General features: G+C 42.5%; 1 protein-coding gene across 3 annotated transcripts in view; it reads right to left on the minus strand.

Moving 5' to 3' along the window:
* Nucleotides 1–27,368, minus strand: part of PYGB (glycogen phosphorylase B) — a 346,630-nt gene that overhangs the window by 24,798 nt on the left and 294,464 nt on the right. For all 3 annotated transcript variants that reach the window (XM_029594500.1, XM_029594502.1, XM_029594501.1), the window contains exon 19: nt 18,998–19,064. In XM_029594500.1, the coding sequence (XP_029450360.1) occupies nt 18,998–19,064 (67 nt within the window). The remainder of the gene's footprint in view (nt 1–18,997; nt 19,065–27,368) is intronic.

Here is a 27,368-nt window from a genome sequence, read left to right on the forward strand (position 1 = left end):
TCAATGCCGAGGGTCAGCTGGTCACATCTTCTGCTCCTGCCCTCCACCCGATGGGAGAACCTTCGGATCTTCTTCCTAAGGTATTCCATCCTCCTGTTGGCCCAAGGGTTCACAAGCCTGAGCATAACACGGAGGGGATCTCCTTTCGCTGGTAGCATCAACCCCGCCTCGGCCCAAGGGTCCACATCGCAACGCTTACATGACAGTGCTTGTGATGTGAAACTAAAACTGTAACAAACCAAAACCAAAGAAAGAAAAGAAATAATTGTATTGTATTACTCTTGTTTCATGTATGCTGCTAATATATTAATTGACTACTTCACAAAAAGTGTTCACATCTGCTCTCTAAAACTAATGAATTTGTATCATAAGGTTATTGGTTAAATCTGATAATCTACTGTAAAGTTATCAACACCAGATCTTCCTACAGGACGAAGTTGCATCAAATGAAATAGATATGGATTGAGAGTTGAACAGAGAGGAAGGGATGGCAGCCAGGAGAAATGCAAATGATACCCAGAGGTCCCTGGTTATCTGGTATAATGCATCCAAGAAGGCCTGGACTCTATTCCCCACTGGAAGGGAGGACTACTGACTGTTCAGAGGGATTAAAAATTGGGCCCAGGTTTAGGTAGGCTTGTTTTGTGACAACGCTTTTGTTAAATAGGTCTAGCTGAAACTGGCTGCTTTCGTTGAACCGGAAGAGGTGTTACTGTTGAAAAGGTCATAAAGGGCATTTCTGAACGTACAGCCTTTTGTAAATATAGGAGTGCCTCAAAGAGTAGGACTGTTTGGGACCTGTCAAGAAGGATTGGACCGCCACATTCTATTCTTTTATTTGAGTGACATTTTCTTTGAGTTTTTCTTCAAAAAGGTTGTCCCCTAGACAAGAATATCTATCAACTTCTTGTGTACATCGTCTCGGATGCTTCTGGCTTTAAGCCATGCCATACATCAAGCTCTGATTGAGGCAGAGGAGGTAATTAAAATTGAATTAAGATTCATAGACAGACTGGAGAAAATGTTCTTTTCATTCTTCTGCATCCAACAGCAGTTGGGGGTAGTAACTGCTACCATCTGCAGATTGTAGAAAAAGCTTCGGTTTTTGAATGCAGTCATGTAAATATTGCATTATATAAAACTGATGCATGGAGTTACGAGCGGTAAGCGTGGGGCTCTGAAATACTTTCTCCTAAAACTGTCTAGTAGCATATGGTCTTTTCTTAGAGGCAAATTCGAATGAATCCTTGTTTTCTTTGCCTTTTTTGTATAATATTTTTTTATTGGCAATTTGGTCTATACCACAAAACAACACAAAAGTATGAAATGAGATGTACATCTTTAGTATGCAAAGTACTGCATTATCAGTATTTATGATTTGGCATTTAACAGAGATGCAATAATAAGTTTACTTTAACTTTTCAAAAGAAGAGTTTATCTAAACAAGAATTTGAGCTAAAGCAAGAATCTTTTTCTTTTAATATCCACCCTCCCCTCCTGACAATATAAACCACTAATAATTTAAGAAACCACATGGGACAAAGCCAGGTGAAAGAAAAGCAATGAGAAGAGAAGAAAAAAAAGAGAGAAGAAAATAAAATATAAAGAGAACGGAAAGAGAGAAAACTGGGAACCAATTGTTCAGCTCATTCAGTTAGCAACGAAGATAACTCAAGGGGTAAGTAGCAAATATAGGGCCTCATTTTCCAATATCGCATGGTATCGCATGCGATACCAAAAAGGGGTGTTACCTTATGCTAATAAGCATGTGTATCGCAAATTGCAATAACAGCTATGCAACACGCTCTTAGTGCAAGTTGCGCTATTAACCCAATTGCGCTACATTGCCAGTATATATCGTGGTTCATGATGTTTCCGGACAGCCTGTTTCAGTATGCTGCAGGCTGTGAGAGAGAGAGAGAGAGAGCGAGAGAGCCTTGCTATAGTGCCTCCTCCCTAGACAGGTATTTGAATCCCTATGGGAGGCCCACCTAGTAACTAGAGGTGAGGATTAGGTATGCGTGTAGGGGGTTGGGGGCCACTTTGACATTCAACATGAGACGTACGAACAGAACAGTGGTCTCTTGTGAAGATTTGATGGCCTTCGGAGTGAGGAAACTCACTCCAAGATGAGAATTGGACAATGTTCTCTCCACTTGTGAAGATTTGATGGCCTTCGGAGTGAGGAAACTCACCCCAAGATGAGATTTGAACAATGTTCTCTCCACCTAGCTTGTTGTTGCCCAGGTAGAGTGTCCATCAAGCTAGGTGGAGAGAACATTGTCCAATTCTCATCTTGGAGTGAGTTTCCTCACTCCGAAGGCCATCAAATCTTCACAAGAGATCACTGTTCTGTTCGTACGTCTCATGTTGAATGTCAAAGTGGCCCCCAACCCCCTACACTCATACCTAATCCCCACCTCGAGTTACTAGGTGGGCCTCCCATAGGGATACAAATACCTGTCTAGGGAGGAGGAACTATAGCAAGTCTCTCTCTCTCTCTCTCTCTCTCTCTCTCTCTCTCTCTCTCTCTCTCTCTCAACGTAACGCAAATGAAAGAGTTGTAGCTATTGGCCATGTTAGGAGCTGCACTAACACTGTGGCTGTTTCGCGGCACACGATAACTCTTTCCTACTTTACATATGCTCTGCCCGATTTGCGGAATTATCACCCACGGTAACTCCTTGGAAAATGACCCCCATAGTCATTCCAAATGTCCTTTATGAATGCAAATTTTTTGGGAGACAGTTTCTTGGCAGTGAGATATTCCATATTGAGCAGTTTATTGAAGTGCTGCTTCCATGCAGACATCAATGTAGGGGTGTTAGAAGTCTACTGTGAGAGGATAACTGATTTAGCAATAAGAATTACCTTGCCCATACATAAAGACTGAGATACAGAAATGTCAGTAAACGATTTTTTATACAGACCAAAGAGCCAGATATCGGGATACATCGGAATGTTATGTTTCCATAGTACTGGAGCAAGATCTCTTAGCTCTCTCCAGAATGATTGTAGGATGTCATGGTTCCAAAAACAGTACATAAAATCTGCATTATGGTGAAGACAGCGTGTGCAATTAGGCATGGGAAGAGCTTTCATCTGAAAGGCCCTCTTTTGAGAATAAAAGCCTGATGTAAGAATTTAAACTGTTTGTCACGTAAATTTACATTTTCTGAAATAAAAGGGATTCTAGAGAAACAATAACATAAGTCAGACAGAGTGAGCGACCAGGGAGGATATAGAATTTCACTTAATTATCAGAGTAGATAAATGATCTGTGTTTTGAATAGCTTGCAAAGCCGCATAGACTGAGCACATTTTTGCCTTTTCCCATCAGTACCCTCCAAAAGTTCCTGTAGTACCTGAGATTTAAATAATGCTGTGTTAGCCTTCAACCTTTCAAAGATATAGTGGCATAGCTGAAAATACCCATAGACATCTTTGGAATGTAGGGAAAATTCAGTCTGTAAATCCTGGACACTAACATAGCCTGTTTCTACCCCAGAAACATACATTTGTGAAAGCCTTGAGAGGCCTCTTTTATTCCACTGAAAGAAAAGGCTCTGCGTTATTCCTAGGGGGAAATGTGGATTACCTCTGATGGGCATACAAACAGTTAACTCAAGGGGCATATGTAGCATATTACATACCACTCTCCAGACTTTCCGAAGAGGTGGAACTATTTTGCAAATGTAAGGGCAGCAATTTGTAATCAATATGCAGAGCTGCCCCCAGAGATAATAGTGTAACCCATTTCTTAAAATATTCCAGTGGTGTAGAGCAAGAGGTTTCAAAAATTCAGTCATGCAGGTGTCTGAGCAAGCTGGCTAAATTATAGAGAGCTAAATTTGGGCAATTAAGACCTCCATCCTTTTTAGAGCGCATTAAAGTATCTAAGGATATCCTAGATTTTTTTCCACCCCAGAGGAATTTCCTCAGGTCCTTGTGAATGTCTAAGAAATCTTTTTCCCTCAACCATGTGGGTAACATGTGGAATATATAGAGCCATTTTGATACTTCTATCATTTTTAAAAAGTAAATTCTACCAGTCAGGGATAATGGTAGATTTTGTCAAGATTGTAGATATTTAAATAATTTAAACATTTTAGTGGAATAATATTATATTCCTATAATTTTGCAGGGACAGCAGGAATATGTATGCCCAAGTATTTTTATTCTTTTGTGACACGTTTTAATGGGAAGACTCCTGGTCATTGAGTACATAGTGTTCCGAGGACATCTAGCGCTTCCGACTTTTCATAGTTTATCTTTAGACCAGCAAATTTCCCAAAGGCTTGCTGAATAGATAACACAGTTGGTAATGATTCGATGGGTTGACTTAAAAAAAAAAGTATGTCATCTGCAAATGTAGTTACAGTGAAGATACTTCCATTGGAGAAGTATCCTTGAGTCTGGGGGGAAGTAGCCAATTTCCTTAGCAAGAGATCAATGGATAAAATGTATAGGATCAGCGATAGGGGACCAACCCTGTCGCACCCGTCTCTGGATCTTAAATGGTTTAGAGATCAGGTCATTTCCCACAAAATGGGAAGTAGAGGATTGATAAAGGATGGATATGCTAGTTAGAATTGGACCCTGAAAGCCGAAACTTTGCAAAACTGAAAACATATATTCCTAGGAAACCCTGTCAAAGGCTTTTTCAGAGTCAAAGTTCACCGCAAGAGTTGGGTGTTGATTTAAACGGGAGGATTCGATTGCTGAAATGAGTCTAATGACATGGGCTCCTGCATTATGGCCTTTCACAAAACCAGCTTGATATGCAGATATGATGGAGGGAATGACATTGCTTAATCATTCTGCTATAATACGTGAATAAAACTTCAAGTCGCAATTTAATAAAGATATGGGTCTATATGAGGAGGCCAAGATCCGGTTTCGGGAGAACAGTTATAGAAGCTTTATTGAAAATGGAAGAGAACATGTTTGTTTGACATGCATCTTGAAAAAAAAGGAGTAAAGGGCCTACAAGTTGAGGGCATAATAATTTATAAAAATCTGCTGTATACCCATTTGGGCCAGAAGCCTTGTATGATTTATTTGCTTTTATTACTGCCCGTGTTTCAGTTTCTTATATTGGGCCATTTAAGTAGTCTAGTTGGGAATCAGTTAATTGAGGTAAAGGAAGGTCCTCAAAAAACAGGTGTTCATCTATAGATGAATCTTTCCTGTCTTCGGTATAAAGTTCTTCATAAAACTGTCTAAATATTTCACAAATGTCTGTGCCTTTTGTTTCGAGGTCTCCTACTCTGGTCTTGAGTCCAGTAATAAAGATTTTCCCTTTCTTTATGGAAACCAACCTGGACAGAGCTTTCCGGATTTATTGCCAAATCAAAAAAAGTGTGCTCAGAGGTTTTCAGGGTTTTTTGGGCTCTGACTTACAAATAAGAATTGAGAGGATTTAAGCAAGACTGATATGTGTTACCATTCACGATTGGCAGGGTCCCGGGCTCTTGGTGCTTCCTGCGCGCGGCATCACAATACATGCTTCGGGCTGAGGCTCTGCCCCCTTTAAGCGCGTCACTCCCGGAAGTCTGGCAAATTGTGCGGGAGAACTTCATTATTTAAAGCCTCGACTCCAGCATAGCTTCGCATCAGCTACAGGCTATCTTGCGCTGGTGCTCTGCTAAGATTCTGGTGTCTTCCTGCCTGACTTGGTTTACCTCTCCGTTTGTTGCCTTGCTTACCTGCCTTGACTCGGACCGGACTTGGATTACTCTTGCCTTACTATCTGCCTCGACCCAGACCGGACTTGGATTACTCTTGCCTTTCTACCTGCTTTGACCCGGACCGGACTTGGATTAATCTTGCCTTGCTACCTGCCTCGACCCAGACCGGACTTGGATTACTCTTGCCTGGCTACCAGACTCAACCCAGGACTGGACTTGGACCTTCCTGGTGTGCTTTAGCTGGTTGGGTGGACACCATCTTACCTAGTGCCCTGTATCCTTCCTCTTGGCCTAAGGTAAGACTGTTAACCATCAAGGATTCACAAAATCGTAACAGCTGAGGCCATGGATCCCATGGATTTAACAGCACTACAGGCCATTCCCGGGCTAGCTTCCCGCATCCAGCAGCAGCAGGGGGAACTTAATCAAGTCACAGGAGTATTGGAGAGACTGGTTGCAAGAATGGATGCGCTGTCAGTCTCGAACCCGGCCTCTCCTACACCTCCTCCTATAGTACTTTTAACACCACCGCCACAATTCAACGGGGACCCGCAACTATGTCGAGGGTTTATCAACCAGTGCCGTATGCACTTCTCTCTCCAGCCGGCGGTATTCACTACTGATATAACCAAGGTCACATTTATTCTGTCTGTCTTGGAGAGACCAGCCTTGGCCTGGGCCTCTCCTTTTTGGGAGTAAGAGGATCCACTTTTGGACAATTTAATTCAGTTTTTGAGAGACTTTTGTTTAATCTTTGATGAACCCGGTCGGTCTGCTTCGGCATCGGCAGAGTTACTCCAAATAAGACAGGGGTCTCGCTCAGTTGGGGAATACGCTGTTCAATTCCGTACGTTGGCCACAGAATTACATTGGGGAGAGGACAGTCTCATGGCCATTTTTTGACAAGGACTTTATGAAATCATTAAAGATCAATTGGCAGGCCAGAAAAACTAGACATGACTTCTAACACTCACCAAATAGTATTTATTATGATATAATGTTACAGTATTTTTGATGGCACCTGTTTAAGAGAAAATTCTAGACACTTTATTCAACATAGTTTTTGTGCCTTATTGTGAACCGTTGTGATGGCACCCGCTTAACGGTATAGAAAAGATTTTAAATAAATTAAATAAAATAAATAGTTTGGAGGAGTTAATTCGTCTGGCCATTCAATTAGATCTACGCGTCCAGGAATGCTCTCAAGAGAGGGCCATGCTGCAACGACCTGTTTGGTTGGCCCCAACCTTTCAGCAACCTCTCATGACCCCTCGGGTATTAGAGACTCAAGCAGCTTCCGAGGAACCTATGCAAATCGACTGATGTCATATAACTCCTCAGGAACGGCAAAGGCGTAGACTGAACAATCTTTGTTTGTATTGTGCGGGACCAGGACACTTCGCTAACAAATGTCCTAATAAATCGGGAAACTCTCGGGCCTAAGCTTGGTGGGACAGGTCTCCTTGGGTCCATTTAGTCCCTCTCCACAGATTCTGATCCCAGTATCCTTAAAGCTTGGACAAGAGACGCTTCAGTGTCAGGTCTTTGTGGACTCTGGAGCCGCAGGCAACTTTATCAAGGAGCAATTGGTCAATCGATTGGTCAATCGATTCCATATTCCCACCAAGAGCCTCAAAACCCCTTTGGTAGTCTCATCTGTTTCTGGACAACCCATTGGAGAGAGGATTATCTCCATAACTCAAACCGTCAAGATGACTACGGGAGTACTTCATCACGAAACCATCCAATTATTCATTCTTCCCTCTTCTGTCAACCAGATTATTTTAGGTTTACCCTGGTTAAGACAACATCAATCCCACTTAGACTGGAGTAACTTACAACTGGCTAAATGGAGTTCCCATTGTCAACGTAACTGTTTGACGATAATTCATCCACCCAACAATATCATTTCTGATTCTACGAAGATTCCAGCTGCTTTACCCGGTCACTACGCAGAATTTATTGATGTCTTTAGCAAACGGCAAGCCGAAACTCTACCACCACATTGTTCCTATGATTGTGAGATTGAGTTACTTCCTGGTAAAGAGCCTCCCAGGGGAAGGGTTTACACCTTATCAGAACCAGAATCGAGAGCCATGACACAATACGTCCAAGAAAATCTTGCGAGAGGATTCATTAAACCACCTTCTTCTCCAGCGGGGCAGGATCTTTTTTTTTGTCAAAAAGAAAGATGGCTCATTACGGGCGTATATCGACTATAGAGGACTAAATGCCATAACTAAGAAAAATCGGTATCCGATTCCTTTAATATCAGAACTTTTTGATCGTCTAAAAGGAGCCAAAAGTTTTACTAAGCTCGATCTGCGGGGAGCCTATAACTTAGTCAGAATTCGGGAACAGGATGAATGGAAAACTGCCTTTAACACTACGAATATCGGGTCATGCCGTTTGGACTATGTAATGCTCCAGCAGTTTTCCAGAATATGATTAATGATATTTTTCAAGATTTGCTATATTCCCATGTTATTGTTTATCTGGACAACATCCTAATTTTCTCCAAAAATCAACAACACCAATGTCATGTGAAGCAAGTTTTACAATGTCTCCGAGACAACAAATTATTTGTTAAATTGGACAAATGTCTATTTCATCAGGAGGAGCTACCATTTCTGGGGTATATTGTTTCGAAACAAGGCCTATGCATGGATTGGTCTCAACTCACGGGGCTGAAAGCCTTACAAAGATTTTTGGGGTTTTCTATTATCGACAATTCATTTCTGGTTACTCCACCTTGGTAGCTCCCCTTACCGCCTTAACAAAAAAGAAAGCTCCAATTAATAATTGGCCCGAGGAAGCCATCCAGGCTTTTCAACAGCTAAAACAAGAATTTACTAAAAATCCATGCCTCATACGACCTGATCCAGCAAAGCCTTTCATTGTGTAGGTTGACGCTTCAGCCGTAGGTGTTGGAGCCATTCTGCTACAAACCTCTGACTCTGGGACATTACTTACCTGTGCCTATTTTTCCAAAACATTTTCTCTAGCGGAGAGGAATTATGCCATAGGAGAAAGGGAACTATTGGCAATCAAGGCAGCACTGGAGGAATGGAGACATCTTCTAGAGGGGGCCAAATATACTGTCAATATCTACACGTATCACAAGAATCTCGCCTATCTATCACAGGCTTAACGTTTAAATCCTAGACAAGCTCGTTGAGCGTTATTTTTCAGTCTGTTTGACTTCAAGATACATTTTCGGACCGCAAAGAAGAATTTAAGAGCAGATGCATTGTCTCGAAGTTTCATTCCGGAGGATACTCTGGAACCATGTTGCCATATAATCAATCCAGCTAAGATAATGGTGGCAGCTACCTTTACGGTTCCAGTGGGGAAAACAGTAGTACCTAAGCATCTTAGACAAAAAGTTCTTCAATAGGCTTGTGACTCCCAGTACGCGGGACATCCTGGCATTAGCAGAACTGGAAACCTTGTCTCCTGTTCTTATTGGTGGCCATGATGGAGATCTGATGTGAAGACTTACATGGAATCTTGTTCTACATGCGCTGCCCACAAGATTCCAAGACAATGCCCGGCTGGACTATTACATCCCCTGACAATTCCGAAGAAACCCTGGTCACAGATCGCCATGGACTTTATAACCGACCTTCCTCCATCTGAGGGGAATATGGTAATTTGGGTGGTTATCAATCGATTTTTCCAGAATGGCACATTTTATTCCACTTCCTGGACTACCCTCTGCCTCAGAATTGGCCCGACTCTTCGTACTACACATTTTCCGTATTCATGGTTTACCTTCAAGTATTGTGTCAGACAGAGGGGTGCAATTTAAGGCAAATTTTTGGAGGAACTTGTGCAAGAAATGTCAGATAAAGTTAGAATTTTCATCAGCCTAATCATCCTCAGTCCAATGGATTAACTGAATGCACCTACCAGTCTCTTAAAACCTTCTTATGATGCTATGTGAATCAAAGACACAATGACTGGGCATCCCTTTTACCTTGGCTGAGTTATCTCATAACAATCATGTTACCCAAGCAAGTGGAACATCACCTTTATTTTTAGTCTTTGGGAGACATCCTCGGATTCCTCTCCCCATTGCTACATCCTCATCATGTCCGGCAGTGGAGAACATGGTTCAATCTATGACCAAACTCTAGGGGGACTCGAAAACCTTTGCTCAAGCCTCCAGTAAAACCAAGAAACAGGCTGATAAAAGGAGGAGAAAAGGACCTCCTCTTCAGCCAGGAGATTTGGTGTGGTTAAGCAATAAGAACCTCAAGTTACGTACTCCATCTCTAAAATTTGCACCTAAGTATGTAGGACCGTTTCCTGTTATTAAACAGATTAATGAAGTCACCTTTAAACTCCAGTTGCCTCCCACTCTTCATATCCACAATGTGTTTCAACTCTCTTTACTCAAACCGGCAATATTGTCCTGGCCCTCCAAGAGAATCAAGAAAATGACTCCCCCTCTTATACAAGATGACACACAATAAGAGATTAAAGAAATATTGGACTCCAGGAAAATCAGGGGAAGAATACAATATTTAATATCATGGAAAAATGTTGGCCCTGAGGAGAATTCTTGGGAGCCACGTGAGAATATCCAGGCATCTCGTTTACTTCAACGATTTCACCAACGATTTCCTCATAAACCTGGTCCGGGGAACCGGAGGAGAGAGCCTTGCGGTGGAGGTACTGTTACCGTTCACGATCGGCAGGGTCCCGGGCTCTCGGCGCTTCCAGCGCGCAGCACCACCGGCAGGCAGCGGCATCACACTATGTGCTTCGGGCTGAGGCTCCGCCCCCTTTAAGCGTGTCACTCCCGGAAGTCCAGCAAATTGCACGGGAGAACTTCATTATTTAAAGCCTCGACTCCAGCATAGCTTCGCCTCAGCTACAAGCTATCTTATGTTGGTGCTCTGTTCGGATTCTGTTGTCTTCCTGCCTGACTTGGTTTGCCTCTCCATTTGTTGCCTTGCTACCTGCCTCGACCCGGACCGGACTTGGATTACTCTTGCCTTGCTACCTGCCTCAACCCGGACCGGACTTGGATTACTTTGCCTAGCTACCTGCCTCGACCCAGACCAGACTTGGATTATCTTGCCTTACTACCTGCCTTGACGCAGACTGGACTTGGATTACTCTTGCCCGACTACCAGCCTCAACCCAGGACTGGACTTGGACCTTCCTGGTGTGCTTTAGCTGGCTGGGTGGACACCATCTTTCCTACTACCCTGTATTGGCCTAAGGTAAGACTGTTAACCATCAAGGATTCACAAATTCGTAACAATATGCTTCTCTATTAGATTTGGATGGACTAGCAGCAACCTTACGCTTGGCCAATTGCAGTTTGGTTTCTAAGTCTAAAATAGATTTATTCAGCTGTTTAGTTTTCCTGATGATATAAGTGATTATTTCCCCCCTAAGAACTACTTTGGCAGTCTCCCAAAACAGGGAGGGTTTGTCTAAATGTTGAGAATTATTATTTTTAAAATCTTCCCATTTTTGGATAATAAACTGGCAAAAATACTTATCTATCAAGTGACCTGGGAAATGTCAGGGTTTAGAGGGGGCATGGTCTGCTTCTGCTATGGAACCTATATCAGCTGATTCTACCTTGGAAAACATTTCCTGAGAAAGGAGAATATAATCAATCCGAGATAAAGTTCCATGGGCTCGGGATATGTGCGCATACTCTCTCACCTCTGGGTGTAAGACTCGCCATATGTCGAGTAGTGTAATTTCCAGCAAGTATATGGCACATCTGTATCCTTTGGTGATCTAAATCCCTTAGGTACTGCTAACTTGTCTAGTGTAGCATTGTGTATACAGTTGAAGACACCTACAATTATCAGTGGACCTTGCATATAAGTAAGCAGCAAGTTTATAATATTAGTAAAGAAGGTGTGGTCATAGGTGTTTGGAGCATATATATTACATTTTCCCTCTATTTGACCTGTGATTACTATATAACGCCCCTCTGGGTCTATAAATTCACGAGTTAAAGTAAAAGATGCATTTCTATTCGCCAAAATAGCCACACCTCCTTTCTTGCCATTTGCTGGTGAAAAATAGCAAGCTGATACCCAGTCTCTGTGTAATTTTAAACTTTCTAGGGTGTTTAAATGAGTCTCCTGAAGGTATGCAAAATTTGCAGGATTGGTACAGCCCTCTGGTCAGACCCAGAGAGCTCCTGCCACCAGAAGGTGGAGCACAGGAGGAGACAGAGGCTAGCTGGAGCTTCGCCAATAGCAACCCACAGTTTCTGCAGGTTGAGCCCTTGGGTACCCGGGTCGCCTGGTCTTAGGTGGGCCTCGCAGGGTCTCCTAGAGAGGAAGTGCAGGGGAGTGCCCAATATGAACAAGGGTGAGTGGTCGATGTCCAAGCAAGAATGTCCAGAGGTCGCAGGAGGCCATAATATTGTGTCCGAGAGGTTAGCGAGGATCAAGGCCAGAGTATCAGTCCAGAATGGTCAGCCAATGCACGGATCAGTACCTGTAGTCAATCCAGGAGTAGTCAGGTCAGGCAAAGGTCAAGTTCCAGGCAGCGGTCAGATGTGGTCAGTGGACAGGCAGAGGTCGGTTCCAGGCAGCGGTAAGATGTGGTCAGTGGATAGGCAGAGGTTGGTTCCAGGCAGCGGTCAGACGTGGTCAGTGGACAGGCAGAGATTGGTTCCAGGCAGCAGTCAGACGAGGTCAGGAGCAAGCAAAGGACAGTACCGTGAGATCAGTCTGAAGGGTACTACCAGGAATGGAGGGATGAAGGAACAGGAGAAACTGGAACAGGCAAACTAAGGAACTCTGGAGTGTACGACTCGATTGCCAAGGTGAGAAACAGGAAGCAGGGCCTTGCCTTAAGTATCTGGCCTAGGTGACATCATCGGGAGGTGCCCCTGCGGGTTTTCCCACCGTTGGCCCTCCGCTGTGAGGCCTGCATGGGAGACTGCGAGCGGGTGAGCCGGGAACGCCGCGAACTGGCTGAGGCTGCGGAGGAGGAGAGCCCGGAGCTCGTGGATAGGAGAGCGAGGTGAGCAGAGCTGGCCGCGGAGCAGACATGGCCGGGGGACACAACAGTAGCAAACACATAATGCACATGCCGAATTTATTAAATATACCACTAATACAAAATGGTTATCTGCAAACGAGTTATCCCAATAAGCATTTCCATGTGGTTCTAAAAAGCTAAAAATTACCCCATTTCTTTCCACCACCCTATTATCAACCCAAATATCCCCCAAAAAACCCATAGACTCAATGAGTTGTTACCAGAGATCATGTATAAATGTGACAGGGGTCGCATCCCATCACCCCCAGCAGAGAATCACATGTTAATATAATAATTATGGGCTCCCATATTAGAGAAAAGGAAAGGAAAAGTCACTTGTTTAACATTTCTAGCATTTTCTTCGCCACTTCAGGAGAGTCATAAGTAGACCTTCAGTTTTGCTGGAAATTGCAAAGTAAAGCGAATTTGTTTATTTATTAGATCTCCACAAATAGTCGAAAAGGCCCTTCTTAGCACTGAGACCTTTGCCGAGGTGCCAGCCGAACCGGAGAGCAATGGAACTGCAGGTTGGAAGTTTTCCTTGCTGCTTGTAGTACCTGTTGTTTGTGCACATAATTTAATATTTTAAGAATGACGATTCTGGGCCTCGGAGCAGAGGAAGTGCGTGCACCTAATCGGTGCACCCATTCAGTTTTCAGCTGGGGTAGGTCCAACGCCTCCAGGATCCAATTGAGCAGAAGGCCACACAGCAAATTTTCTTCAACTGATTTGGGGAGTCCAATCACTCTAAGGTTAGATTGGTGTGCCCTGTTTTTAAGATCGATTTTATCCTCTTGTTCCTTTATAGATTTTTCCAATGAAGTAACCTTTTGGGTGAGAGCGAGCACATCGTCTTCCAGAATAGATGTTCTTCCTTTGACTTGATCAATTCGCGGGTCGAATTCTGCAAATGATGTCTGCAGAGATGTAGTTTGCATAGACATGCCTGTAAGTTTGGTGTCTAGGGCTGCTAGGACAGTGTTTTTAATTTCCATAGTCGTTGGATGCAGCGGGAGAGTTTTTTCATTTTCATCTCTGAAAGCCGCACCAATGGCCGCTGCTATCTTGCCTTCCAAACCCCGGGGTTTTTCCCTTATCCTTTTTGATAACTTTTGGAGGCATCGGAGACTTCTGCATAAACGTAAGAGTAAGAGAGTGGTTTGCTAGGTCTCCAGAGCAGTCCAAAGTGGTAGATTATTGGGAATTTAGGGATGCGACACCCAGAGCTAGCCCAGACACTTCTGTTCCAGCTCACCACATCATGTGATCTCCTTCTTCGCCTTTTTCAGAGTGGATTCAATCACTCTGGACTGATGAGGCAACTGGATGACCCCAAACCCCAGTAACTTTTGAACTCTACTTTGAATCAAGTTTTCTAGCTGTAGGAATGCCAGAAACAGGAATTTCCTACATTCCCATCTGCAAGAGGTTCAGAATATTGTGAATTGGAAGAGCATCCAGTATTTGGAGGAGACCAAAGACTTCTGATTGGGGGTCTTTATCTTTATGCACACTAGCGCCAAGTGTTGCTCCAATTTTTTCTAAAAACTTTGAATATGTAAGATCCTCCAGAGCTGATGTGTGGTCAGAAGGAACCAGGTCAGAAGTTATTCCTGTACAACCTTCTTCTGAATCTAATGGCATTGGTTCATTAATCTAGGATCCCAATGATCAAGAATCAAACCAATGGGTTCTCCTGGTAGCCTCAGAGGGGAAATGCCCTGCTCTGACCAACTTGACTCTTCTGTAATTGAGTGGGATGATGAAGAACCATGTAGTAAAGGTTCTGATGATGTGTTCTCCCTCACAGGTGAAAAGAGATACAGCAAGAGATTTTAGAACAATAATTGTGTAAGTCAGAGGGTAGGAAAGGTTCATCATTTGGGATATCTTCTCTCAAACCCCCTGCAAAAAGTATTAGTATTGGTACAATAATATAGGAGGTGCGAGGACATAGCATTGGGCAATCCACAGGACCAACAAACATGCGAAGGAAAAAGCCCAGCTTTATGCATATTCCATATCACTCAATATGCTAAGAAAAACATAGATTGGGTAATATGGGAAGAAAAAGATTTGGAGGAATTAACTTCAATAATGATCTCATGGAGAATTATCAGCCAAAGACAACTCATGTGTCCAAGTCTATTCTAATCCAGTGCAGTGAGGAAAAGTAGATTTCTTCAAGTATTTATAAATACTAGATGCTAAATGCCTTTGCTTGGAAACGGAAAGCAATAACGTAGTTGCCTGTGGTTGCTGAGTGTTGCGCTCTACACATATATTTGCAAATAGAGTGGCTTACACGCGCCAGGCCTATTTTATAAAGGCCCTGTGACACACGTAAAGCCCCGGGGCTTTACTAAAGGGGCGGTCTGGGGGCGGGGCCAGAGGCCTCTGACACAGCTCCGACACAATGGGATAGAAATGTCCCATTGTCCCATTTGCTGCTGTGTCAGAGGATCGCATGCCGGCAGGCTGCTGGCATGCGCAACCTGTGCCTGCCTCCAGGCAGGCGCAGAAGGTGAGATAAGAAATTTGGGGGGGGGGGGGGGTTTAGAGTAGGACTAGGGGGTGAAAGGTTAGGGGAATGGGTGGGAAGGTTACTTAAGGGGGAGGGAACGGGGAAAGCCTGCAGGCGTCGGCGCGCGCAAGGTGTACTAGTGTGTACCCCCTTGCACGTGCCAAACCCCCAATTTTATAACATGTGCATGCCTGCGCATGCATGTTATAAAATCGGGCATACATGTGTGCATGCCAGGTAGCGCGTGCACATGTACGCCCGGGCGTAGGTCTGAAAATCTACCCCGCGTATGTGAACGGGAAAATATGTCGACCAACTGTGCAAAAGATAGAAATCTCCCATTGTCAATCAGTTGGGCCAAGTCCATATTCCTGTCTGATACCATTGAGACCAATTGGGAAGTGGAACATCCTCTTTGGGTTCAAGAATGGGTTCTTTGTCTTCAATAGAATCCACTTTGAAGTGCCCGAAAGGCGGTGTTGGGTTTGTGGCATATTGTGGACTCTTGGGTGAAGTGGCGATGACTCCTCCCATGGGGAGGGGCCCCAAGGGGAACCACAACGATTGGCTAGACTCTAGTAAGCAGACACTGAGGAAGGAAAGCTTTATGATACTGCTGTTGAAGAGTTGAATCTTGCCCAAGGAACAGACAGTGCTATAGACCAGCGAGATCCCAATAGCTCAACAGTCTCTGTAGATGATAGTCTCACCCAGATGAAGCAAAGGTCCGGTAGTGTTCCGCAGCGCGGGATAGGCCATGAACCTGGAGGGTGGAATGAGAGGAGCTGGAGCGTAGAGGTGCTCACAGAGTAGCAGTGTTGATAACTTCCTTTGGTAGTTGAATGAAGCAGGGGACCAGAGGTCCAAGGTGCAGGATATCCTGAGTAGAATAGGCCCTCAAGGAACGAGTACCTAGGAGCACCGAGGGTTCCTGAAAGAAAGCACACAGGACCCCCGAGGAGCGGGTGTCCTTAAGGTTAGGCAGATTAGCCCTGGAGGGCAATTAGAAGCGAGGAGCGGGTACCTGGAGCTTCCGTAGGAGCGAGATGCCCTGAAGGGTAGTGAGGGATCCAAGCAAGCAGCTTAGAAGCGGTCAGAATAGCAAAACCGTAGTCCTTGCTAACTCGTTGAACTTGAGCGGAGAGGAGGTTTAAATACCCGGAGGTACTGACGTCATGCGGTGGGGCCGCCCCCGAGGATCCTGCCATGACGTATTAAAAAATGTAGCAGCGTGTGCACGCGTGCCCTAGGAGGCCTCAGGAAGAAGCATGGCTGATGGGGATGCCCATGCTGGCTCGGAGACGCTGAGAGTTTCGGCAGACAGCAGCGGAGGCAGCCATCCTTCCAAGGGAGGAGGAAAAGGGTAGAAGAGAGGTGAGGCAGAGCAGTCGCAGCCATCTGCGACCGACGGACATAACAGGTGGAATATAAATCAGATAATAAATAAATAAAATAAATAGGAGGTCTATTGGAGGTGAGTGGTACTATGGAATATACCGGGTCTAGAGTCTCTAATCAAAAACTCTCTGCCAGTAATCTTGATGGAGTGAGGTTTCTTGTAATTGGAGGGGGGGAGAGGCAACAAATCTCCCTCTGCACTTGATCCAAGATGACCGGCATATAGTTGTGTAGGCATTGTAGCATGATGACTCTGGTCCAGGGCTCTTTGTGTCAATTGTGGTTTTGCAGGAGACTTGTGCTTCAAGGGATTCAAATGCTTCATAAATCTTGAACTAGATTGCTTTAAGTGGATCGAGAGGCCTTCCTTGAATTGTATTGAAGTCTGTGCTGAGCAGGGAATGCTTCAATGGTGCATGCATTGGCTGCATCAGCATTTATTGCCATTTATTGGAACACCCTCCCACCAGACCTCAGACAAGACCCCTGCCCGCATTCCTTCAAGAAAAAACTGAAAACAGGGCTATTCAGCCTAGCGTTTCCCTGATCCCGCCTGCTAGCAATACACTTTCGCTATTGCTCACAATTACTCCCCTTGGCAACTATGATTTGTTTTTGCAGGTTATCAATCCGCTCTTAAATCCACCATTCAATTTGGATCCTTTGTTTTTCTTACCCTCCCTCCCCCTTGCCCTCCCCCCGCCGTCCTCCCCCTGCATTCTAGCCCACAATCATTCAATGCATTCAACTGCTTATTAACTTTAACTTTAATGGCTTTTTGCAAGGCAACTAGTATAAGATGTTTATTTCAATACCATGTTACTTAAGTTTTTTTATATGTTCTAGGTTCTATGTAATGCTCTCAGGCAAGTTTAATTGTTTCACTGTAAACCGGTTTGATTTGTATCCAATGCAAGAAGATCGGTATATAAAAAAACAATAAATAAATAAAGAGACACTGACCCCCTGCGTCTTTGCACTATACATCGATTAGTCATGTATCAGTGGAACTGGTGCACTATGTGGATGGTGTGTTGATGAATCGATGTGTGTCGAAGGAGTGCAGCCTCCCTGCTCTGAGGGCTTCGATGTGTTGTGCATTGAGTGCATGATGTGTTGTGCACTGAGCGCTCTGATGTGTTATGCATCAAGTGCACTGATACGCCTTTCGCTGACAATGCATGTTGTGTCAACAGTGCTGATAAACTGTGCATCAGTGGTGCCAATGCATTATGCCTAGAGTACTTATGCTTCTTTAATGCATGCTCAGACAGGCCCAGAGAATGATACCATTTCTTCCTCGGTTTGCGGAATGTGCTACTCAACTCCAAGGCTTCAGCCTGGGAAGATGAAGGAGTTTGAGGAGCTCCTGCTCAACTCTTTTCCCAGTGAGGCAGACAATGCTGCACTGCAGGAGGAAGATCTACTATGAATCCGAAGAGATTTATACAACTCTTCAATCCTACATGCCCTGGAATGCTATGAATGCGGGGATGTTCATCTACATGCACAGCAGTTTGACTGGTCATGGTCTGGACCAAGGCAATGATAGCACACAGCATGTGCCCATCTGTGAAGTACATTACCTTGTCACAAATATAGTTCTTGAAGCCACTCATGGTAGGTTTCTTTTGCTGGACATGTTGAAGAAGCAAAATTTTACCTTTATTTTAATAGCACTGAAAAGTGCTGTTGGGGTGCTGCAGACACAGCAAGGCAACTAAAAGGTTAAAACTGAAGAGAAGAATTGCAAATTAAGAGTTTTAAAGATTTTAGAGAAAAAATGTCTGAGTACATGCCCTTGCTTATGCTTGGTCAACAAATGACTAAGGAGGCAAATGAGGCCACGCCCATGCAGGAATTCCTACACATGTTCAATAAAGCTCAAAGCTCTACTATTTAGGAGAGACAAGTCCATTTGCTGCTGCTGGGTGATGTCACCCACATGTCATGGCTGATTCAGCCTGCTTATCAGCAGAAAAAAAAGAGGCAGCACAGAGGCTGTTTCCAGAATACAGTTTCATTTTATCCAAACAGCACTGGTATTCAGCGTTGCCTGGGTAAGGCTGGCTAGACAAATATCAGTCCTAAAATTATCTGGATAACTTTATCTTGAGCATATCCAGCAGAACATTTATCTTGGTAAGTTCTGCTGAATATCTGTGTAACTTTACCTTGCTAATTTTTCCGTTTGCCAGCTTATGGACCTCTGAGCGGAAAAGCAATGGTATCTACATATTTTTATTTTTTTGCTCTCTTCTGAAACACTGAAGAATATTATTAAACCCTCTTAGATTCAGCAATTCATTGTCTGGAATCCAACAGCCTGCCATGGAGAGCAATAAATTGATCTTACCTTATACAGCTGGTTGACTTGCTCCTGACATTTAATATAAGCTTCATAGTCAGCAAATACTTTGAACCTGGAGATAAGCAAAAGACATTTAAAAAAATAAATAGAAGCGAAAAGCTAATTTTAAGCATAGAAAAAAACATAATTCTGCATATCTATTCAAGTCAAATATATCTTACAAAGTTAAACCTGTGAAAATACCTGTGTAAAATACATTCATTGTGGCCTTGGCCCTCACAAAGCCATGAGTAAACTGAATTACAATTACAAAATAGTAAACTCCCATACCAAAACAGCATTAAATGCCAGCACTCAGTGTAACTCAGTTTGCTTAGGGAATAGCCACTGCTATTAATTGCATCAGTAGCATGGGATCTTCTTAGTGTTTGGGTAATTGCCAGGTTCTTGTGGCCTGGTTTGGCCTCTGTTGGAAACAGGATGCTGGACTTGATGGTCCCTTGGTCTGACCCAGCATGGCAGTTTCTTATGTTCTTAACTATAATGGTCCTACTGTTTTGTACTTCATAGGCAGAAGTTTGATTACACAGATTTGTCACAGGATATGTATGATGGTGAAAGTTTGGTATATATCTGACAGAAAGTCTTTGCAGCCTACTCACTGCAAGAAGCACTCTGAGATCAATATTCAAAGCCACATAACACCAAGTTATCTATTTAAATATTTAGTTTTGAATATTGACCTCTCTATATTTTTTTCCTGGGGCTGAACAATAGAAAGCTTGTGGAAGAAAGTATAGTACTTTCAGTGAATGAGAAGACTTTGGAGGAATAAGGATTGTATCTGTAGAATTCAGTTGGAGATTCTTTGAAAATAATTATAAGCTGTTTTTTCTGCCTCTTTTATCTTCTGGGCCTTGGAGATATTTTGTATCTGCTGAAACTTTGCCATCTTTTCAAGTAAACTCTTTTAGGTTTGGAAAAAATTCTCTGGAGTGGACTGTCAATTTCTGGACTTTGGTGCAGACAGTGTAACCCTCTCAGTGGCCCTGCAGGAGTGTTCTTGTCTTGTCCCAAGAAACGAGTTCCCCCACCCTATGGGAGCAGTCCAGTCCTCTCCAGGGCTAGGAAAGTGGCCCCCTCTCACCTGAGGAAGGGGGATTGCACAGTGTATTTATTTTCTTTATCTAATTTTTAAATTCATGAGAGGCTTCTAGGAAAAGTAAAAAGTCATGGGATAGGCGGCGATGTCGTTTCATGGATTGCAAACTGACTAAAAGACAGGAAACAGAGAGTAGGATTAAATGGACAATTTTCTCAGTGGAAGGGAGTGGCTAGTGGAGTGCCTCAGGGATCTGTATTGGGACCCTTACTTTTCAATATATTTATAAATGATCTGGAAAGAAATACAACAAGTGAGATAATCAAATTTGCAGATGACTCAAAATTGTTCAGAGTAGTTAAATCACAAGCAGATTGTGATAAATTACAGGAAGACCTTGTGAGACTGGAAAATTGGGCATCCATATGGCAGATGAAATTTAATGTGGATAAGTGCAAGGTGATGCATATAGGGAAAAATAACCCATGCTATAATTACACAATGTTGGGTTCCATATTAGGTGCTACAACCCAAGAAAGAGATCTAGGCGTCATAGTGGATAACACATTGAAATCGTCGGTTCAGTGTGCTGCGGCAGTCAAAAAAGCAAACAGAATGTTGGGAATTATTAGAAAGGAAATGGTGAATAAAACAGAAAATGTCATAATGCCTCTGTATCGCTCCATGGTGAGACCGCACCTTGAAAACTGTGTACAATTCTGGTCGCCACATCTAAAAAAAAGATATAATTGCGATGGAGAAGGTACAGAGAAGGGCTACCAAAATGATAAGGGGAATTGAACAGCTCCCCTATGAAGAAAGACTAAAGAGGTTAGGACTTTTCAGCTTGGAGAAGAGACGGCTGAGGGGGGATATGAAAGAGGTGTTTAAAATCATGAGAGGTCTAGAACGGGTAGATGTGAATCAGTTATTTACTCTTTTGGATAGTAGAAAGACTAGGGGGCACTCCATGAAGTTAGCATGGGGCACATTTAAAACTAATCGGAGAAAGTTCTTTTTTACTCAACGCACAATTAAACTCTGGAATTTGTTGCCAGAGGATGTGGTTAGTGCAGTTAGTATAGCTGTGTTTAAAAAAGGATTGGATAAGTTCTTGGAGGAGAAGTCCATTACCTGCTATTAAGTTCACTTAGAGAATAGCCACTGCCATTAGCAATGGTAACATGGAATAGACTTAGTTTGGGTACTTGCCAGGTTCTTATGGCCTGGATTGGCCGCTGTTGGAAACAGGATGCTGGGCTTGATGGACCCTTGGTCTGACCCAGTATGGCATTTTCTTATGTTCTTATGTTCTTAATTTTGAAGGCATTTTCACTTTTGTGAGAAAGTCTGCCTGCAAGAACCTAGGAAATCTGACTGGAGGACCCAAGCAATATCCCATGGTCTCCAAATGTCTATGTGAATATTGAGAAATTTTAGTGCACAGCTTTCAGTACTTCAGTGATAAATCAGCCTGAGTTAAGTGATTGCTGCATTCAATAGTACTAAGAGTTTTCGTCAACTTTTATGTAGTGTCTAATATCACACTATGATAGTAAGAGAGAAAGGAAGCTTTGCCACTGTTATAAAAGCTTTGCCACTGTTAAAAATGATAAACATAAGAACATAAAAATTACCATACAGTCAGACTAAGGGTCCATCAAGCCCAATATCCTGTTTCCAAAAGTGGCCAATCCAGATCACAAGCATCTGGAAAGATCCCAAAAAGTCAATAGATCCCATGCTCGGTGCGCGCAGGTTGCACGAATGTGCACCCCCCTGTGCGCGCCGACCCCAGATTTTATAAGATACGCGTGGCTACGCACATATCTTATAAAATCCAGCGTACTTTTGTTCGCGCGCGCTGTTTTTGAAAATGTACCCCTTTATGAATTTCTCCTCCAAGAACTTAACTTGTCTAAATCTGTTTTAAACCCAGTTATCACATCCTCTGGCGATGAATTCCAGAGCTTAACTGTGTGCTGAGTGAAACATTTTATTGAATTTGTTTTAAATGTGCTACTTACTAATTCCATGGAGTGTCCCCTAGTTTTTGTATTATTTGATATAGTAAATAACCAATTTGCATTTACATGTTCTATTCCATTGTGATTTTAAAGATCTCTATCATGTCCCACTCAGTCATCTCTTCTCCAAGCTGAACAGTCCTAACCTTTTTAGCCTTTCCTGAGAGGGAAGCTGTTCCATTCCCTTTATCATTTTGATCACCCTTCTCTGTATCTTTCCATTTTAGCTACCGGTATATATTTTTTGACGTGCAACAATCAGAACTGCATACAGTGCTCTAGTTGCAGTCTCGGCCTGGAGCAATGCAGAGGTATTATATCATTTTCTGTATTGTTCTCCATCTTTTCCTAATAATTCCTAACATTCTGTTTCCTTTTGTGACTGCTGCTACAAACTGAGCCAAGAATTTCAAAGTATTGTCCACAATGATGCCCAGATCCTTTTCCTGGGTTGTAACTCCTAATATGGAGTAACTACAGTATGAATTACTTTTCCATATGTACATCACTTTGTACTTGTCCACGTTAAATTTCATCTGTGATTTAGGTGCCCAAATCTTCTAGTTTTGCAAGATTTTCCTCCAATTTTTCACAATCTGCTTTGTAATTTCTCTACTTGGAATATTTTTATGTCATCTACAAATTTAATCACTTCACTCATCGTTCCCTTTTCTAGATCATTTATAAAATCATCAAAAAGTGCTGGTCCAATACAGATTGCTATGGCACTCCACTGTTTACCTTTCTCCACTGAAAAAAAACCTGATCATCTATTCCTACTCTCTGTTTCCTATATTTTAACCAGTTTGCAACCCACAACAGGACATTGTGTCCTATCCCATGACTTTTTATTTTTCTCAGGATTCTCTAATGTGGCACTTTTCAAACACTTTCTGAAAATCCAAATATATTATATCCACTGGATCACCAATATCCACATGTTTATTAACCCTCCAAAAAATGTAGCAGATTGGTGAGGCAAGACTTCCCTTGTGTAAATCCATGGTGACTGTGTCCCGTTAAACTATGCCTATATGTTCTGTGATTTTATTCTTTAGAATAATTTCTGTGATTTTTTCCCAGCACTGAAGTCATTCGCCCTAGTCTATAACTTCCCGGATCACTCCGAAGTCCTTTTTTAAAAATCAGCGTCACATTAGCCACCCTCCAGTTTTCAGGTACAATATACAATTTTAATGTTAAGTTACAAATTAAACATAGAAACATAGAAATGATGGCAGAAAAAGACCAATCTGCCCATCCAGTCTGCCCAGCAAGCTCCCACACTTATTTTCCCCTACTTATCTGTTTCACTGACCACCAAAGTCAGGGCCCATGTTGGTAACTGTTTAATTCAAATTTCCTGCCACCCCCTGCCATTGATGCAGAGAGTAATTTTATTTATTTATTTAAAATCTTTTTTTATTCCATCGTTAAGTTAATTTACCATCACAATGGTTTACAAATAGGCACATAAAGTAATAGAAATTGTTTGAAATAGATACCATATTATAGACATGCCATCAATGAGCGGTAAATGGGTTCTTTTAATATAATGTTGGAGTTGCATCAAAGGTGAGCATAAGGCTTAATGGTTAAGGGTAGTAACCTCCGCATCAAGCATGTTACCCCAATGCTTGTTTACCCAGACTGCACAGATCAATGCCTTGTTGGATGTTGTCTGAATGTAAATCCTCTTTTCCACATTTTCCCTGCTGTTGGAGCAGAGAGCAATACTGTATATGCATTCAAAGTGATGTATCAGGCTTAATTGGTTTAGGGTAGTAACCACCGCCATAAGCAAGGTACCCCCATGCTTATTTGTTTACCCAGACTGTGTAGTTCAGTCCTTGTTGGTTGTTTTCTGAATGCAAATCCTCTTTTTCACATTTCCCCTTGCCGTTGAAGCAGAGAGCAATGTTGGAGTTACATTAACCGTGTGAAGGCTTTTTGAGTAAGCGTAGTAATTACCAGGTAGTAGCCTCCATTCCAGCAAGCCACCCCCATCTCTTCATTCCCATCTTCTAGCCTTTATGGATCCACAGTGTTTATCCCATGGCCCTCTGAAATTCTTCACAGTTTTAGTCTTCGCCATTTCCTCTGGAAGGGCATTCCTGGCATCCACCACCCTTTCCGTGAAGAAATACCTCCTGACTGGTTCTGAGTCTTCCTCCCTGGAGTTTCAAATCGTGACCCCTAGTTCTACTGATTTTTTTCCAATGGAAAAGGTTTGTTGTTGACCATGGATTATTAAAACCTTTCAAGTATCTGAAAGTCTGTATCATATCACCCCTGCTCCTCCTCTCCTCCAGGGTATACATATTTAGGTTCTTCAATCTCTCCTCATAAGTCATTTTATGAAGACCATCCACCTTTTTGGTCACCCTTCTCTGGACCGCCTCCATCCTGTCTCTGTCCCTTTGGAGATACGGTCTCCAGAACTGAACACAGTACTCCAGGTGGGGCTTCATCAAGGCCCTGTACAAGGGCATTATCTTACTAGATATTCCTCTCTCTATGCAGCCCAGCATTCTTCTGGCTTTAGCAATTTCATTTTTTAGTATTTTCAGAACTCTGAGGTGTTAGCCATTTAGTCTAGGTGATTTGCTACTCTTTGGTTTGTCAATCTGCCCTATTACATCATTCAGGTACACTGTGACTTGTTTCAGTTCTTCCAAATCATCACCATTAAGTACTGTTTCTGACACAGGTGTCGCCCCAACATCCTTTTCAGTAAACACTGAAGCAAAGAATTCATTTAGTTTTTCTGCTATGACCTTGTTTTCACCTAAGTAACCACTCCATCATCTAATAGTCCAACTGACTCCCTCACAGGCTGCTGTGGATATATTTAAAAATGGTTTTGTTATTTGCCTCTATAGCCAGCTTCCTTTCAAATTCTCTTTTTGCTTGCCTTTTTACATCTAACTTGCCAATCCTTATGCTTTTTCCTATTTTCTTCAGTTGGATCCTTTTTCCAATTTTTGAAGGAAGTTCTTTTGGTTAAAATAGCCTCTTTCACCTCACCTTTTAACCATGCTGGAAGTCGTTTGACCTTCTTTCCTCCTTTTCTAATGCATAGAATACATGTGGTCTGGGCTTCCAAGATGGTATTTTTAAACAATGTCCACACCTGATGTAAACTCTTTACCTTTGTATTTATTTATTTAATTTATTTATTTAAATGTTTTATATACCATCATTCCATTGTAGCTGCACCTTTCAGTTTATTCCTAATTATTTTCCTCATTTTATCAAAGTATCCCTTTTGAAGGTTAAATGCTAGAGCAGTAGATATACTTAATGTCCTCCCTCCTGTCATTAACTCAAATTTGATCACATTATGAACATTATCTCTTGCACAAAATCCTGCATTCCACTATGAAATAAGTCTAAAACAGCTCCCCCTTTCATCAGTTCCCAGATCATTTGTTCCATAAAGCAGTCATTTATTTCATCTAAAAGTTTACCTCTCTAGCATGTCCTGATGTAACATTTACCCAGTCAAGTATCATTATTATTATGCTGCAATATCTGTTAGCTTCCCTAATTTCCTTTAGAATTTCATTGTCTGTCTGCTCATTTTGGCCAGGTGGATGGTAGAATATCCCCATCACTATATTCTTCCCCTCACACATGGAATTTCCACCCATAAAGGTTCTATTGTGCATTTAATCTCCTGCATGATCTTTATCCTATTGGACCCTATGCCTTCCCTAACATAAAGCACCACCCTATCACTGCGATATTTTGTACCATGGTATATCCTCCTTCCACTAGGTTTCTGAGGTGCTAATTAAGTCTACCACTTCAGTCAGTGCTATACATTCTAACTCTGCCATCTTACTTTTTAGACTTCTTGCATTAGCGTACAGACATTTCAAGGTACATTTTTTATTTGTGTATACAACTTTCTTAGCAATTGACAGATGATTTGGAACCTTTTAACTCAATTTGTTCTTTACTTATAGGCAAACAGGCTATGTATGCTTTTATTGGAACCCCTCTATCGGGATGCCCTAACTCCCCTTTTATCCAGTATCCTTTGAAGATATTTCCCAGTGAATCATGTGCCACTGAGTGATTGTTGGCTTTCCCCATGTTCTAGTTTAAAAGTTGCTTTATCTCCTTTTTAAAGGTTAGTGCCAGCAGCCTGGTTCAACTCTGGTTAAGGTGGAGCCCATCATTTTGGAATAGGCACCCCCTTCCCTAAATTGTTGACCAGTTCCTAATAAAACTTAAGACTCCCTGTACCTAATCGTTTCATTCACACATCGATAAACAAGAGCTCTGCCTGCCTATGGGATGCTGTGTGTGGAACAGGAAGCATTTCAGATAAATGCTTAAATTTGGCTTCTAGAACCTCTCTTCCACACAAAAACCATGACATCTGGCTCCACCCCAGAACTGACTAAAATCCTATCTAGGTTTTGTGTGAGGTTCACAACTAGGGTTGCCAACTAGCTCCAGATTTTCAGGACAGGTTGATTCAGTCCTGGTTTTATCCCATTCCATGCAGGAACTTGCAGTCTTGCTTGTCTGAAGAAATGCTTAGGAAAACCAAAACTACAATTACCTGCAAGCAATGGGGATCCAGACCAAGCGCTTTTTGGGGAGAGCGGCTTGCGAGCGGCTCTTTCGGGTTCCTGCCCGGTGTAATGTGGCTTTGGTACATCCCACTGGTCTGGACTGATCTGGGTATGTACAGGAAAGGAAAATTGGTTCTTACCTGCTAATTTTCATTCCTGTAATACCACAGATCAGTCCAGGATCCCGCCCGGGTGCTACTGCCGAAAGACTTATTTACCTAACAGTTAGATGCTGTACATAGGGAATCTATCAGAATGATTCTATAATATTTTGGTTTTTGTTATGAACCGTGGTTCAAACCTGATTTTCAGGTATTGGGGTCATTTGTTTTGGACCCTTGAGGGTGTTTTTTTCCTGTTCGTCCTTGTTTCGGGAATTAAATGTTTTTTTTGTCAATTATACTTTGCTTGGGTATCACTAAATACTGATGAGCTGCAGGTGGCACACTTGGGATACCAGTGCCTCGAAGCTTTGCTCTCTGACTCCATCTGCTGGTGGGAGTGCATAACTCACTGGTCTGGACTGATCTGGGTATGTACAGGAACTCTCTTTTCTTTTTATCAGACACACACGCTTAAAATTAGCTACCTTTCTTTTCTTTTTATCAGGGATATACTTTTTTACAGGAAAAAGGGGAAAATGATGAGGAAAGTTATAGGTATTCATAAACAAAAATTCACTGAATGAGGACAATGAG

This window comes from Rhinatrema bivittatum, chromosome 3, assembly GCF_901001135.1.
Source record: "Rhinatrema bivittatum chromosome 3, aRhiBiv1.1, whole genome shotgun sequence".
Classification (NCBI taxonomy): domain Eukaryota; kingdom Metazoa; phylum Chordata; class Amphibia; order Gymnophiona; family Rhinatrematidae; genus Rhinatrema; species Rhinatrema bivittatum.